The sequence below is a fragment of the Eremomyces bilateralis genome (genome assembly GCF_010015585.1).
Source record: "Eremomyces bilateralis CBS 781.70 unplaced genomic scaffold P152scaffold_20, whole genome shotgun sequence".
Classification (NCBI taxonomy): domain Eukaryota; kingdom Fungi; phylum Ascomycota; class Dothideomycetes; order Eremomycetales; family Eremomycetaceae; genus Eremomyces; species Eremomyces bilateralis.
In genome coordinates, this window is record NW_022985086.1 from 210,825 (window position 1) to 225,962 (window position 15,138).

Consider the following 15,138-nt stretch of genomic DNA (forward strand, 5'->3'; position numbering starts at 1 on the left):
GGAGGCCATTGATGGCGGGCGGGCGTGTGGATGACCGACTGAGGGGGTTTACTGAGGATTCATCGTCGCTGGAATGGGGTTATGCTGTCCAATGCGATCCAGGGGGGAGACGGAAATGTCGGAATGGTCTCGAGAGGAAGTATATCGAATGAGGCACCGTCTCGTCTGGTTGGTGAGAGCTGTACAGCCTTCTTGATGCGTGGCGAACTGACGATATATCTAGCCGCCCGATATCAGATATCGATGCGATGAGGAGAGATCGGGTTCAGGATGGAGATGAGCCGTTAATCGGTAGGACTGTTAGTCTGTCACACCATTCATTCACCACGCTGAACCCAAGTGAATCGCGTGTTCTTTCAAGAATGGGAATCTCGTATTAACACCGTTACATCAGACTGCACAGCGGGACGCAATAGGGACCAGGAAATACGTAACGTGGGAAGATGCAGCCGCTCCTTGGTTCCAGAATCTATTTTGGGATTAGCGTGGCGGAAATTACGTGAAAATTGCAGTTCCATGGAATGGGGTGGGACATCCATGCACGGATCATTGATACGCTGAACACCATTCCCCATTAGGTCTCACCGCAAATGAATCCTCGCGATAACCATAGTCCGTACCTCAACTGTTTCATCCTCGCGGGAAGTTCAACTCCGTTTGATGGGATTCTTTTTATCGGTATTCATATCGATGCAATATGTAGCCGAATCCCAAATCCTGACTCCTAAATCCTCGATTCTCAATCCATCCATTGCATCCATAGAGGATGTTGGTGGCTCAGTGTTCACGTATATGCAATGTTTGGGGTCTCGCACGCCATCGTATGGCTGGTTCTCCTAGCCCTGTATCAATGTGAAATTACAGGTACCTCACAATGGACTGTGGGCCCTTTGCAGACCATAACTGGCCTTCCATCACCATTGATCTCAGACACATGGCAGATCCTTGGCCCATTCCAGATAGGGACCAGAGGCATGCGTCCCATACAACGACTAACCACAACCTCCATTAACAAGTGAACAGAAGCAGCATGGGGATCTGATCCTTTGGAATACCATGGCGGATTCCCCTCCATAAAATATAATGCTTCAGAATCGTTCAAGAGCGCCTTGGGACTCAATGGCTCCGTCACATGGTCGGAGACTACCGGCATATGGATGGAGTCAATGGACAAATGCAACTCGGGATACGGGCAGATGTCCCTATCGTTGTCATTCCCTGAAGTCAATTGGGACTTTCTGCAGTCCGTTTATGGGTGGTCCGCAAAGCAATATCAGGCGTGGATGCGTGGAAGCATCCTGAATGAAGGGGACACCTCCGAGAATGTCCTCTTGTACACCGACCAGATCCTCGAGTACGCAATTGATGGAACGAGACATTGGGGAGGTGACTTCTATTCATATCGCCGTGCTCCCCACATCATTCATCTGCGGCCAGGATTGCATACGATCGACATCCGCGTGGTGCGGGACGTCCGCGCCATGGGTGGCACTGGTGAGCCGAGTACCACGGTTCGTCTGGAATTGGCAAGACCTCGCAGGTCCCTCGAGATCATCAAGAGCAGTGTGCTGGTGCCGGATGTAGTTGATGGGGTACTTTCGAGTCCGTATATCTCGATTCCTCTCCGGAACGCAGGCAGCGATTGGGTGCGTGCTGAGTCGGTGGATGTCGCAGGGGTGAGTAGTCCAGATTCACATCCGCTCACATGCGTTTACTGTATCTCAGTCGAAGCCAATTGTTAGCCAGCTAACTCTCCGAAAGGTATCCACTCACCGGTTGGATGATCTATCATCTTCCTTCCTCTTAGCACCAGGTCAAACTCGGCCTTTTGCCTTCGAGATAGACTTGGAGGGCTACCATCAGAGTAGCATCGAGGTCACTGTGACGTACGCAGCGGCCAATACGGCCAATACCACAACCATCCCATCAACCACCTCTATCAATATCCCGCTCCGACATCGATCACGCCACGATGCCCAGAAACTCACTTACCCGCACCCCTCAGGTATCGTATCCTACGCGATGCTGCGACCACCCGCAGCAAATGCATCCTGCTCTAAAATCCAGGACTTCCGTGCTCCTATACTTCTCGCATTGCATGGTGCAGGGGTGGATGCAGACAGTGATCAACAAACGCATTCTCTCGACGCCGTCGTGGACCTGTGCGCATGGGTGCTCTTCCCAAGCGGAGTGACGACTTGGAGCGGTGATGATTGGCGTAAGGTTTGGTAGCAAGTGTTTTTGATCCGAAACTGACATGGTTTAGACAACTGGGGGTTTGCAGATGTGCAGGCTGCTGTGGATGCCATTCCTGGTTGGATGGCGAGGTTTGACTGGATTGGACCGGGCGTTGATGTCCAGAGTTGGATCGTCAGTGGCCATTCTAACGGTGGTAAGTATTGCGCGATGCTCTTGCCGTACGAGTTGTCAGACTTATTCTTGTTAGGTCAAGGAACTTGGTATATCCTCGCTCATCACCCGGACAAAGTCCTAGCCGCTGCTCCAGTATCTGGGTACTTGTCTATTCCTCGTAAGCATCGTCTCTATCCTTCTAACTTAAGAAACCTCGTTCTGAACTATTGTAGAATATGTGCCATATCAATTCTGGCATCAAGCGGACCCTGTCATCCTCGCTCTAGTGCAGTCGTCTCTCAGCAGCTATCGCCACCAATTGTTAGCCCCAAACTCACGAGGGATCCCCATCCTCCAGCAACACGGCCGAATCGATGACAATGTCCCCGCATACCATGCTCGTCTCATGTCCCAGCTGATTGCCGAAGCGAACTGGTCCAGCACCTACGTGGAGCTCCCCGATCGGAACCACTGGTTTGACGGCGTCATGACTACCCCCGCGCTGCAGGAATTCTATCGCTCCTCGGCCGCGCTCGAGAAGCGAGCGATGGCGCTGGATATGTTTCGAGTTGTGTCCGCAAACCCTGGGGATACTGGACCGAAGCAGGGGATCCGAATCAGGCGGTTGGAAGAGCCTAGTAGAGTCGGGTTGGTGGATGTGGTGGTCGAGCAAATAGATGCGGATACTTGCTTTTTTGAGCTGAAGACAAGGAATGTGCGGGAAATTGGCTTTCAGTACTATGATTGCGGCATCGTAGGTCTTCGCGTCGATGGAAAGGAGTTGGTGGCTGATATCTCTCGGGAATCTCTCGAGTGGCCAGTCGTCAAGGGCAACGATGGTCTCTGGATGGTCTGACGCCACTTCTCGCTCAATTATATCTGCTGACTGTTAGTAGGAGTCTTTGGTTTGGGATACAAGTACTTCACTGCGTTCGACTATCCAGATGGGCGGGTTTGACGCGATCCTCCGCACGAAAGGCCGCTTTACAGTAACTTATGAGGACGCGATTACCTTCGTCAAGGCACAGCAGATTGCGCGGAATTTTTACCAGTACTTCGCCGCCGACAGTCTAATCGCCGAATATGACTCCTCAGCCCTGTCGAGCGCCCCTGGGAATGTCATCTTGACGAGTCTGACCCGCGAGCCCTTGATTGATATTGGGGAACCAAGCCCTATCACGATCCGTGACGATGGACTCCATCTTCGACGAGCGAACTGGGACGAGAGATTCCCCTTCGAGGAGATATCTGGCGCCATATTCGTCAGTCCGTTGGATAATCATCGCCTTGCGCTGGTGGTGTGGGGCGTCGATGAAGCTGGACTGACTTCTGCATCCCGCCTCGTCCCCTTACTAACCGGCGTTGGGTCGCCCGACTTCGTGGTGCTAGACAAGAGCATGGCATGGCAAGGTGTTGCGGGTGTGAGAGCGATTGGGTATTTTGATGATGAATGGCGGGTGGCAGAGCGGTCGTCATACGTGTAAGTTCTCCTACCTTGACAGGATAATAGAGATCATGGGGTCGGTGGTCAACAATGTCTTTCACTATTAGGGGCAATTCGTGTTGTTGTGTTTATCTATCACATTGTGTGTGATAGTCTCATGGTCTACATTCACCATCGGTCCCTCCAATCACTTGCTTTTCACCCATCTTGTGAATCATCCCATTTTGACCTCCTGAATAAGCCTATGCACCTAGGCACCCTCTCGTTGCCTACACATTGAATTTGAAGCCTCCCATCACCTTTCACTCTTCTTCCGCCATCCTTTTCTCAATCTCCCTTCTTCCTCTCTCACCCACACCTCCCCCTCCCACACACACTTCAAAAGTCCTTCAAAATTCCCATCTCATCGCCTTCATCCCCTTTCCTTTTTCAACCATTAACCTCATCCATCTCGATCTAGCTGTTCGTAGCTAGCTCACTACTCGTCTATTTGCTATCCTCTCCATTATTCAGGAGACGGTTGTCGTCAATTGGACGCGTGACCTACCGTCGTCACTCATCGGTGTTGACTTCCATTGAAGGAAGGAGCGCCTACGTCACAACACATTTCTCCCACCGATCCTCGAGACCGCAACTTCCTCCATAATCCATCACTTCCCGTCCAACCAGGAAAGAACCACACACTCTGCTCACCACGGCAGTCACTCCCTCTCCGTGTTGCTCATCGCCAACCCACTGCATCTTCATCTCCCTTCTCCTCTTCACTCGCGCAATCACCGTAAGTCTTATTGCTTCATATGCCAATCTCATCATCTTCGTTCGAGCTCGTCTGATTTCGTGGCTATCTATCCAGCAACGAGAATCTGTTCACTTTGAAAACATCACCCCCAATCCCGCGTCTATTCTGGTTATCCACGCTTTCCTTGTCTCCGTTGCGCTCTACTCTGAAAGGAGCGCATTGATCTGTCGCGTCGCATCGCGTCGCATCGCAATCGCATCGCTGTTCGCTCATCGCGCGAAGTTACCGCGAGGAGAGAACGTTAACACGCAGCAGGCGCGTTCATCCCTGACCTTCGTGTTCACGAACGTCTACTTTCGCCAATTGGGAGCAGAAGCTTTGGATCGATCTATCAGTCTCTTCAATTGTCAAGATGTCGCTGGAAGACTCTCCTACCCCGAAGCCCAAGTACAATCGTACTGCCAGTGGATTCAGTGAGCTGAAGCTGCAGGATTCTGGTGTTGGCGAAGTGAGTTTCTGCCCTTTTGCTTCCTCTTAACACTCCCGCTCGCTTGCCCGAAGATCCATCACTTTACTACAGTCACTGATGTCCCGTCTCCAGATGATGGGTCCTCAAAACCCGGCTGTCTTGAGTGATACCACTAACTTCAGCCACCATGGCATCCCCAACGGTCGCATTGCTGGCCTGAAGCAAGCCAAGTCCTTCTCTGCTGCTGATCAGGAGGAGCAAGTACGTTGATTGAGATCGGTTCGGATGGATTCACAACTAACAGTCGTAGCAACTGCTCAATGCGCTCTATGCTCAAGCTACCGAGAAGTACAAGCAAGACAACCGCAGTGCGATGACCCAGGATGAACTCCAGGCCTACGTCATCCCCCAGCGTCTCGGGTCGTTCCACCAAGCTGCTCCGAATGGTCAACCTCCTTTCACTTCCGCAAATGTTACTGCGGCGTCTATGGGCGCTACCAGTGCTCCAGTGGGGGTCCAGCGCCAGGCTTCCTTCGGAGCGAACAAGAGTGACGACAAGGTTTCTCCGAATAAATCTCAACGCAGCGTGGAGGACTATGAAAAGGAGATCCTCAATTTGAAGTTGGCGTTGGCCAAAGCGCGAATCACTCAGCTTGAAGATGAGGCGAACACCTCCGAGTCGCATGTGACCAAGCACACTTTGGAACAAATCGTCTCCGCTTCTGAATGTGATGGCGAAATTGTCAACGATCGGGGGCTGGACAACAGCAGCAAGCACACTTCTCCTACTGACGCTGTTGGCATGCCGCCTTGGGGCAACACCCCGTTTCTCCCGAACAATGCGGCCCTTCCTGCACGTCCTACGAACCAGGCTCAGGGAATGCCTGCCAATGCGCTCAGGAATGCCCAGGTTAGTGCACATCATCGCGCAAACCGTGTCATGGGCCATGGGGCTAACGCTCCTAAGCAACAGGGTCGCTTCTCGCTCCCTTCCAAGCCGCCATTCACGGGTTATGTTCCTCAGCACAGTGGACCCTATTCCGCAGCCCAGAATGCGTGGACGTATGGTGGTATTCCCATGAATGTGCCACGTGCTCCTGCCGCGATGATTGCGGCGACTGGTGTACCTGGGGCGAATCAGGTGATCGGTCGTGCTGCTCCTGCGTTCAGCGGCCAAGCCACCGGACGAGCGTTCCAAGGGCACTTCCCAGGAGTGAACAACGGCAACTTCGCTGGTGATCATCTGAAGTTCACTACTACCGACGAACTCCACGATGGACTCAACCAGGCAAGTGCTCAGTTCACGGCTCCACGTGACGCTATAGTCACCAAAGGATACACTGGCCCTATGCAGCCCAATTCCTACGCCATCACCTCTGCCCCGTTGTCCCAGCCCGTCGCTCCCTGGGATGTGGTGAGAGCTGATAGTAGTGCATCTGCTGACAAGGCCAAGGACCCTTGGGGTGGCTCTGCAGTACGTTTTATCGAAGTACAAAGTGATATAATCATTCACTAATGTGCCTTGCAGGACTCCGTCGATACCACTGCGGATGGGACGAAGTACGTCGCTCCCCATGAGCCTATCAACTACCGTCTTCTTCTTGAGAAGAATGCCACCACGGACTGGAGGATCATTGTGGGGAAGATTGTCGATTTCAATGATCAACAGGCATCCATCTTCCTTCAACAGAAGCTCAAGTCTGGCACCGAGCAGCAGAAGCATGATATCATCGATGCTATCCTCGGCAGCGCGTATGGTCTCATGATCAATCGATTCGGCAATTTCCTCGTTCAGCGTTGCTTCGAACATGGCACGACCGATCAGATTCGTCGTCTTGCTGACAGCATCCGGGGAAATACCCTTACCTTGAGCCAGGATCCCTTTGGCTGCCATGTCATTCAAAAGGCATTCGACAGCGTCACCGAAGATTACAAGGCGCTGATGATTCATGAATTGCTTCGCAAGATCCCTGAGACGGTCACCCACCGCTATGCTTGCCATGTGTGGCAGAAGCTCTTCGAATTGCGCTGGAGCGGTTCCCCACCTCAGATCATGAAGTATGTCAATGATTCTCTTCGCACCATGTGGGACAAGGTTGCGATGGGTGAGACTGGCAGTCTCGTAGTCCAGAACGTCTTTGAGAATTGCCTTGAAGAGGACAAGGTATGCATGTCAACATCACTCAGTAGCGTCACATCACTGACTTCTCCAGCGTCCTTGCATCAATGAAGTTCTTGCCAGCATCGACATGATCTGCAAGGGCCAGTTTGGCAACTGGTGTATTCAGCACATCTGTGAGCATGGCGCTACCGCCGACAAGGCGGCAGCCGTCGATCATGTCCTTGCCAACGCGAAGGATTACTCTCTTCACCAGTACGGCTCCAAAGTTGTTGAGAAGTGCCTCAAGATCAATGCCAACAACTTCATTGATCGCTACCTTGAGATCGTTTCTGAGCCTCGCGAGGACCGCGTCCGCATGCCTCTCATCGATAGTAAGTTTAACCGCCCTTCTTCACATAATTCGCGTCTAACATCCCTGCAGTCTCTTCTGATCAATTCGGCAACTATCTCATTCAGTACATCCTCCAGAACTGCACTTCTCGCCAGAGGGAGATTGTCTCCACTCATATTCGCAAGCATATGGTCAGCCTCCGTGGAAACAAATATGGTTCCCGAGTCGCCATGCTCTGCTGCAATCCGGCGAGCAACGTACGTCCATCTCCGCCTCTTGATGTTTTTGGTCCTCGTTATGGTCGGGGTTATCGTGGTCGGATGTACTAAAAACTAGGCCCAGCAGCAGTGGCACTCCCGACAGAACGGAGGTCAAAACGGAGGGCAAAACGGAGGCCAATCCCGCGGGGGTATGCATTCCCGCTCTTCTCACTTCAATTGACCGATTGGAGACGTACACCCATTCTCTTCTTTGATTTCATCCACCGGATACACTTCAGTCTCGACATCATCAAGCATAATCTATCCCCGAGGCCCCGCACAATGTCGAAAATCACAGTTCAAATCTCGCGGTCATCATATCAGCTCGAGAAGACCGCCAACTGTTCTCGAGTTCCAATCGTAGCGGAGCCTAGGGCATTTATCATTCGAACCCCGAATTTTCCGCCTTGAGGGATCTTTTTTCGATCTCGACTCGCAGCCTTTCGCCTGTAGATCTAACGGTGCCTTCTTCTACTTCATGCTTGGAGTTGCAATGCCTTCTTCTACGAAGCATCATCTTGCCAATCTTCCACCCCCAAGCATCTCACCGACATCATCCATGCTGAGAGCCCCTTTCTTTCTCATTATTTTCAAAATCCGACTTTGTTATCGTATGCTTTGCTGGTTTTTTCTTGCCCCTTTTCTCCCTTGCTTTCATCTATTCAATCCATGCAAACAATGTGGTGGAGGTTCGCACCTGAAATCATCCTGAATGTCCCTCCGTTGTGGATGGGTTGTGGTTTGCGGAATGCTGTCGCCTGGAAACTGATCTTGGTAGTGGCTTGCCGTGTAGGAGGGAAGTAGACGTGGACATGTGTCAAAGGAAAAGCAACGGGAGGTTGTTCATCTACGGAAAAGAAGGAGGATCCGATTTGCGAAATGGCCGGATGGACTGATTACCTGCATGCACTCCTCTCGCTTTCTGATCACACAGGCACACCCCAATAATATTCCCAGTCATGTATGCACTTGTGTTAATGGAAAGGTTCGATTCTGCACTCCATGTACGACAAGGCACCTCAGCGCTTCTCATACATCATCGCAGACCCTTTTCCACTTTTCTTCGAATTCCTTTTCTTTTCAATCAAGCACAGACACAAAATAGCCCATTCATGTATCTTAATCAATACGAGCACACGTAGATTCTATTTCGCTGTGCAACTGCGATGCTGTGACTGTTGGTTCTACCATTCCTGGCCACACGCCGCGGCGTCCTCATAACAACGATGCCTGTCCCTCCTTCATCGTTGTAGATCTATCTATATTACCTGACTTCCTGGCAGCGACATAGATTGCACGCATGGCACATCCACGAACTCCGGCTTTCTCTCAAATTGTGAATCTGAAATTTGGGTCGCCCATCAATACCCTCTCGCCCCGGTCGCACTCCGCGTTGCAGCGGCGGAAGTATATAGTCATGACCCCGACGGTGATGACGATCAGGACGGACGCGCTGCGATAGATGATTAGCAACTCCTCAAACATTTTGGTCGCACGATTGCCAAATCAGTGGGAAGCCAGAGCAGTTCCGGGGACAGCGAGGGCGTTTAACTTACACAATACAGGCGATGAAACCCGGGAAGTAATCCGGTTTATCTTGTTGGCGGAAGATCAGCGCACCGATGATTCCACCGATGCCACCGAGGCCGGTCAGCGACGCGGAGCAGAACGCGCGGCGCCACTGTCCTCGAATATTGGTTCCCTAGTTCAACCGTTAGCACTCGTTTCCTATGTCTGGTCCGACACCTGAGCCTACATACCTGGTACGCAAACACGCTAGGAATGGTCGAGTTCGCCCCGCCAACCGACACGAACACGCCGAAATACCGTACCCACGGATTCTTTGCCCAGCCCATGATCGGCAGGCCGATCAGCCCGATGGTGGCGAGGATCACGATCGCGAGGCCGCGCTGGCGGTATTTGTCGCTGAGCCAGCCGGCGACATACATGAGGATGGCGGAGAAGAAGTACGGCGGCGCGGTGAGGCATTGGGCCTCGGCGACGCCGAAGCCGAGGGAGCTTTGGAGGATGATGGGGAGGGTGAAGGCGAAGGCATAGCCGAGGGCGGTGGTGAGCCTAGGAGGGAAAGTCAGCGAGATTGGAGGCACGAAGGGGGCAATTGCGCGTACATGAGGATGATGGGGAAGCCGTAGATGAACCACTCCGTGGCGGGCTCGAGGAAGCGCTTGATGGTGAACGGCTCCACCTCGACGTCGCCTCGATCGGCGTTGAGTCGAGCAGCGACAAATTCCAACTCGTCCCGCGTGAGGAACTTCCAAGATGGCCTTATCAACTCCTCATCGAGGAATTTCACAAGATACAGGAGGGCGAAAATTGCAATCCCGCCGGTAATAACACCTTCAATAATGAAGATCCTATGGATAAAGTCGTCAGTGGTTCATGTTCCATTCAGAACAAAACAGAAGGATGATCCATACCATCTCCATCCGCCGAGTCCCCCTCTGCCATCCAGCTGCTGCAAACCAAATGCAAGGATACCTCCGAGGGAGCCCACGCAGCTGCCAAGGAGGTAAAAGATTGAATAGCGACGCGAGCTCTCGACTGGATTCCATCGTCAGTGTATATGAAGTTTGGTCGGAACAGGTTGGTCACTCACATCGCGTGTACCACGTCGAGAGAAGGTACAGGCAACCTGGGAAGAAGCCACACTCAAGAGCGCCCAAAATGAGTCGCAGACCCAAAAGCGTCTGCCAATTCGGGGAAAATCCAGCACCAATGATGACAGAACCCCAGATCACACAGATCATTGGTAGGAACCATCGCGGACCCATCCATCGACAGAGTAAAACCGCGAAAGGTTGCAGGGTGATATAAGTGATGAAGAAGCACATGTTGACCAGATTGTAGTTGTCCCCCTCCTCCATCTTCAGCTCGACATTCATGCCAGCAACGGCTGCGTTGGACAGGTTGTTACGGTCCAACAGGCAGATGGCGTACATGGCACCAAGCGCAGGGAGGAGGCGGAGGTCAATCTTGTGTCGAATTCTGGCCGCAAGCTTCTCGTCGAAGTCTTCGAGCTGTTGAGGGGGAGTTGATGACGCATCGTGCTTGACGTTCTCGACCTCCGCCGCGTATGTGTCTTTCTCCTCGACGCCCATTGTGAATGACTAAGCCCAGGTATCGATAGATGATTGAAAAGATTGATGGGAGTGCTCGTCTTTAGAGATCAGTCAGGCAGCGAAGGCCCAGTTTATACTTACTCCTAATTAAGGGTTTAGATACTTCTCCGGAAACCTGATGACTTCGGACCATCCCCGCACAGCCAAGCCCTGGGGGAAGCGGAGAGGTGGATCTACTCCACCACGGCCTAGGATCTAGGTCCGGATAAGCTTGTCTAGATCTCTGTGGCGGTTTGGATAGCTTGTTCTATTGTTCCCCAGGTAGCGGAGGTCACAAACAGAATCCTAGCGTGGAGCTTATTCCCGATCTCATCGCGGGGAAATGTAGGATCAGAGCCAGCAGAAATGAGATATTTAGCTTCCTCCTGGACCATTGAGCAAACTCTGAGTTGATATACTGTATTAAGGGCTGGATGGAGCATTGATCACCAGGAGCTTGCACTATGAGGGGAATTCAAGGCCGGAATAGTTCGACTCTCGCATATCACTATTTCAAGCAAAGCAGGAACACGAATCAGAAGACATTTGGCCGTAGTGCGGAGATAACACGCTAGGGAACAACTAATACAGCTTTTCCAGCTACGGCCCAAAGGAAGGAATTTGCGGTAATACTAACCTTGGACAAGCCCGAGGTCATCGGTTATCGCCTATTTTCCATGACGTGGATCGTTCGTAAAGGCATAAAGACCAACGACAAAACCGGAAATAAGAGCATCAAGAGGCAAACAGCGAGACATATCGATCTGCTTCTAATTTCCATGCCGTGCTGCTGATGCACGAAATCACCCTTGCAGTCAGGCGAGCCAGGGGTAAAATCGGTAAACTTGGGGGGTCACAACCGAAACATCGCGGCCAGCTGGAGCGGGGAAAGTCACGTGCGATCGTGACTTTGGTATGCCAACAACCCATTCCAAGGAATATCATCAAATAACGATTAAGAGACAATGAAGAGTCGTATAAACTTGGAAACGAGATGTCTTAAAATGAACAACAATCTAGGTTCGGATGTGGAGTCGGAAGCGCATCTTCTGCAAGTTAACTGCAACTTGTTGAACGGACTCGGAATCTGGCAGTTGAAGCACATGGACAACGCGTGTCCACGCCCTGAAACTGTGGATTGATGATGGCTGCTTTTAAGCACACAAGGCAACGATCGCCATCATGTCCAGACTAAGTGGTTTCGACTTTCAAGGACGATTCATGTTTACTGCGTAAGAGGTCGGACACTCCGAAAGAAAGACTGCAGAAAGGAGACAGGTTGAACTTGGAAATGATCAGCAAAGGAAAATGAGTGTAAGTATTTCTCCCTATGAAATCAACAGCAGACAGATGGATATAAATACAGAAAGGACAGAATATGAAATAACGTTATGCATCATAATTCAGAAAGGTTGTCCACTATCCGAATTGGTAGATTCATACTCTAATTCCATAGATTGCTGTCAACATAGCCTTGAATTCAATAGGTGATCCCAATCACGTGCCCACCATTCCCAAGCTAAAATTCCATAATTACTACGGAGTACATCTTCCCTACGGTCATGTATTGTGAAACCATCTGTATAAGCCAATGAAACTCACTCAATGAATATATAATACGCCGCTAATTAGCTTAGTAAGCGACATAATCCGCTGTTGACAAAGATGACCCCCAACTCCACGTTCCAAAGTGCATTGGATTCTGTGGACGGACTTTTCGTCAATTCCATCATGGCGATGGCGTGAAGTTCGACGCCAGTGAGATAAATGCGATAAGATAAGGTTAAAGGCTCCTCCCTAGAAACCTAAGTCATCTCGAGTTCACTACGGGTTGTACAACCTCCCGTCCTTCCCTTCCACGAACACGTCGCCGCCAACACATGGCATACACCACAGCGTATTTTTCGGATCATACTTGTTCTTCACCGCGAGCAGCTTCTCATAGTGTTCCCCACCGCCAAAGAACGTCCGCTTCCAGTCCACCTCCTCGGGATACGCCTCATTCAGATACGCCCCCTCGTTCGCGCTCAACGGTCCCATCGCCGCCACTGCCGCCTTCGCATCCATCCGCTGGACAATCATATGCATTACGCTCTCCCGCCACGCGGGGTTCAGCCCCACGTCCAGTTCCGCATTGCGAGCGACCTGCCCGCCGGAGTTGGGGTACGGAAGCACGGACACGCGGGAGGTGGCGAGGATCGTTTCGAGCATTTTACGGATCGCTGGGAGGTTTTCCTCGTTCATGGCGGAGCGGGCAATCAGGCGGGAAGAGAAGAGCCCGACGCTGGTGAGCGCCTGGCGCTTGACACGTTGGTTGGTGGGCTCGCCGTACGTTTCGTAGAAGCTGCGCCGACCGAGCCCGCCGAAGCCGCCAAGGAGTCCTCCAAGAAGTCCGCCGGATGAAGCGGAGGCGGAGACTGTGGCGCCGTAGCTGCGCATTTTCGCGGCGATGGGGTTGAAGAAGGCGTTGATTTCTGCGGTGGTTTTTCCGGGTGCGTTGAGCATGCCGAAGTAGCTGGATGAGGACATAGTGGGGTAGCCGCTGAGGCCAAAATCGGTGATCTCGGGGAGTTTGGCCCACATGTAAGCAAGAGCATTGACGTATCCTGAGCCACGTCCGGAGATACGCAGCGTGAGGCCATTCATAGTAGGTTTAGGGTAGGTTCGCATCGTTGCACTGATCATGACCCCGAAGGTTCCGCCTCCACCGCCGCGGATGGCCCAGTAAAGGTCTGGGTAGGAGTTGGCATTAGCTGTGACGATGTCCCCGGATGGAAGCGCCACGACAGCTTCAAGGAGATTGTCGCATCCCATGCCATATTGGTTTGAGAGCGGACCGTGACCTCCGCCCATTGTCCAACCACCGGCAGCGCCCACAGTCTTTCCATAGAGTCAGTCTCGACGGTAGTATCTTGCTGCGATTCTAGACTTACCGTGTCAGCACCTGTAGTTACGACATGCCCATTCCGCTCTACAGTGGACGTCACTGACGTCCACGCCATACCGGCACCAATGGTTACAGCAGCTAACTTTGGGCCATTCGGAGCAGATCCATTTGAAGGCGCCCAGCTCGCCGTCCACTGCGCTCCGCGCATGTCTGTCGTCCATATATTGAGGCTTCCCGCGCCAGTATTCCTATAGCATCATCGTTATTCAGATGTTCCATCTTTACCAATATATTGCAGACTTTCGGCTAAGGAGGCGGGTGTATATACCTCTCCATGAAATCGTGGCCCGTCCCCCTGACGGTCACCCGCAGGTTGTGCTCATTCGCGAACTTCAACGCATTGCCGATGTCCTGCCCATTTCGCGCCCGAAGCACATAGGACGGGGTGTCTTCAGATGTACAAGCCTCGAGACGGCCAGAGCCGCAGCGAGACAACTTGTTTCCGACAGCGGAATTCAGAGCGTCCCATTGCGCAGAGGTGGGAAACCCGGCGTTGCCTTCGTACTAACAGTTGTTATTTTGCTGAGACAATTGGTACCGCAACGGTTGGCTTGAGTATGATACGCACATTCTTTGCCAATGTTTGCCCTTGACCATTGACGACACCGGTCAGAGCTGCGAGAAGCAGCCCAGCTGCCGAAGGGAGTTTCATCGTAGCCGCAGGAATTGATGAATTGAATGAAAACCGAAAAGAACGAACGAACAATGATCTATATCACCTTGGGTAGACTCGATTCTCAAAAGCTGAACGCCGAGAGCGGTATATGGAGCCATTGTTGCCCATCAATCTTCCCGAACTTTTCGGACCTATAACAAGGCGGCAAATCGGCCCTAGACTTTAGATAGAGAGGTCCGAGGGAATAGGATCATAGTAAATGCAAGCAACAATAAGTATTAATAGTGTGATCTCGTATAAGCATATAGACGCAATGACACCGCTAAAGAGACAATTGGCTTGAATATGAGCGCGGATTTCAATAGATGAAATGAAAGACTGGGGGACTAGGTTTAGCGCGGATTCCCCTAATTCCACTACACTTCAGAGCAATATAAAATTGAATATACCGGTGACAGTGGAGAAGGGAGGTTGATTTAAATCTCTTGGCATTCCTGGCGGAACTTGGGTCGGGAGATGTCTTGATTGAACGTCAGATTCCCCAGATGTAATATTGGGAATCACTCGTCGGGAGCGAGGCGAGCGGGTCGAGCCTGGAAAATGTGTCTCATGACCAACCCCTTCTAAAAATCGATATGTGGAGCTCATTGCTTAGACTTTTAGCAAGGCATGGAGGAGAGAGTTATCTAACGTAGTTAAGAGAGTGACCCATTCCGGTGGAAGCTCCATGAGCCGGACC

General features: G+C 51.8%; 4 protein-coding genes across 4 annotated transcripts; 2 read left to right on the forward strand and 2 right to left on the reverse strand.

Moving 5' to 3' along the window:
• Positions 1-622: 622 nt before the first annotated feature.
• P152DRAFT_421694 (uncharacterized protein) lies at positions 623-4,284 on the forward strand. Its single transcript, XM_033677172.1, has 7 exons — positions 623-972; positions 1,024-1,676; positions 1,762-2,218; positions 2,267-2,392; positions 2,447-2,530; positions 2,586-3,202; positions 3,249-4,284. The coding sequence occupies exons 1-7, from the start codon at positions 798-800 to the stop codon at positions 3,834-3,836; spliced, it is 2,700 nt and encodes an 899-aa protein (XP_033531716.1). The 5' UTR covers positions 623-797; the 3' UTR covers positions 3,837-4,284.
• Positions 4,285-5,377: 1,093 nt separating this feature from the next.
• Positions 5,378-7,786, forward strand: P152DRAFT_468041 (ARM repeat-containing protein; the record flags this gene model as incomplete). Its single annotated transcript, XM_033680807.1, has 4 exons — positions 5,378-6,478; positions 6,533-7,168; positions 7,218-7,497; positions 7,548-7,786. 4 exons carry the CDS (start codon positions 5,378-5,380, stop codon positions 7,784-7,786), a joined length of 2,256 nt encoding a protein of 751 aa, XP_033531717.1.
• A 1,206-nt stretch (positions 7,787-8,992) lies between these two features.
• P152DRAFT_139414 (phthalate transporter) lies at positions 8,993-10,954 on the reverse strand. Its single transcript, XM_033673836.1, has 6 exons — positions 10,335-10,954; positions 10,156-10,279; positions 9,847-10,092; positions 9,478-9,793; positions 9,274-9,419; positions 8,993-9,170 (listed from the first exon to the last, which is right to left on the reverse strand). Exons 1-6 carry the CDS (start codon positions 10,834-10,836, stop codon positions 9,047-9,049), a joined length of 1,458 nt encoding a protein of 485 aa, XP_033531718.1. The 5' UTR covers positions 10,837-10,954; the 3' UTR covers positions 8,993-9,046.
• A 1,706-nt stretch (positions 10,955-12,660) lies between these two features.
• On the reverse strand, positions 12,661-14,435 carry P152DRAFT_475934 (FAD-binding domain-containing protein; the record flags this gene model as incomplete). Its single annotated transcript, XM_033681455.1, has 4 exons — positions 12,661-13,716; positions 13,770-13,971; positions 14,052-14,287; positions 14,352-14,435. The coding sequence occupies 4 exons, from the start codon at positions 14,433-14,435 to the stop codon at positions 12,661-12,663; spliced, it is 1,578 nt and encodes a 525-aa protein (XP_033531719.1).
• Positions 14,436-15,138: the final 703 nt, after the last annotated feature.